At 49.6% G+C, this 1,046-nt stretch overlaps 1 protein-coding gene across 1 annotated transcript in view; it reads left to right on the top strand.

Annotated features, from left to right (window-relative positions):
- Positions 1–756, top strand: part of PPTG_24903 (hypothetical protein) — a gene marked incomplete at both ends in the record, with an annotated part of 4,901 nt that extends 4,145 nt beyond the window's left edge. The window contains one exon of the mRNA XM_008918888.1: positions 61–756. Within this exon, the coding sequence (XP_008917136.1) occupies positions 61–756 (696 nt within the window). The remainder of the gene's footprint in view (positions 1–60) is intronic.
- Positions 757–1,046: the final 290 nt, after the last annotated feature.

Genomic DNA, 1,046 nt, shown 5'->3' with positions numbered 1-1,046 from the left:
AAAACCACGATGAAGAACATTTGGCTCGACCATATTAAGATCTCGCACGTCGGTCGCCAGTTCCTCACGACGAACCTGGCCAGTACCGATTCCATGACCATCAGTAACTCGGATTTCGATGGTAACACGGACTACTCTGCCTCGTGCGATGGCCACCACTACTGGTCGTTCATTTTCTACGGCGTCACACGTTTCAGTATGCTCAACAACTACGTGCATGGAACCTCGGGTCGCTCTCCCAAGATCGGTGGAGAAGCTGAAGCCCACGTCGTTGCGCACGTCGCCAACAATTACTGGGGCAACAATTCTGGCCATTCCTTTGAGATTGGCGCTAATGCCTGGGTTCTTGCTGAAGACAACTACTTCAGCAACACAAGAATGCCTCTGTTCAACAAGACCGACGACGGAGCTCTGTACACGGTGGATAATGATGACGAGTGCACCAAATACCTGGGTCGCGCCTGCAAGGCGAACGTTCTGGTGGATAGCGGTATCTTCCCGTCTCGTAACGGGGAAACTGCTCTTGAGACTATCAAGACGGTCCCTATTTTCGTTGACTACTCGACGGGTTCCACTCAGGCCAGTGATTCGCGGCAACAGTCAAGCGGCATGGAGGAGCAGCAGCAAGTGCAGCAATCCGTCCCTGGAACGGTGAAGCCGTTAGCCGAGACGAAGCCAGCGTCGATCCAGTCGAAAGATGTGGAGAGCGTGTGGGTCAAGACATCTGACAACTTCGGTGTTGGCAAGCTTGAATAAGTTGATGTATGGAAGCAACAGTAGCAAGAGACACCACGTAAAACATGTTCTTCCATAGAGCTGCTTTGCTGTTAGTTGTCTAGTTTGGGCAACGCATTTTGCACATGGTATCGTTAACAAAAGCAATTGATGAATGTACTGCTACTAGTAGTAAATACTCCCACAATCTCGTTGTACAACCAATCCATCTTCTATCGAGGGTACACCTATGTAAACACTCTAGGCACAAAAGTACTGTAAACAGTACCAATTGCGGATGCCCTTTTGTCAAAGAACACGGTTTATCGAGT

Source organism: Phytophthora parasitica (genome assembly GCF_000247585.1).
Source record: "Phytophthora parasitica INRA-310 unplaced genomic scaffold supercont2.354, whole genome shotgun sequence".
Taxonomy (NCBI): domain Eukaryota; phylum Oomycota; class Peronosporomycetes; order Peronosporales; family Peronosporaceae; genus Phytophthora; species Phytophthora nicotianae.
This window is presented reverse-complemented; position numbering and strand designations above follow the sequence as displayed.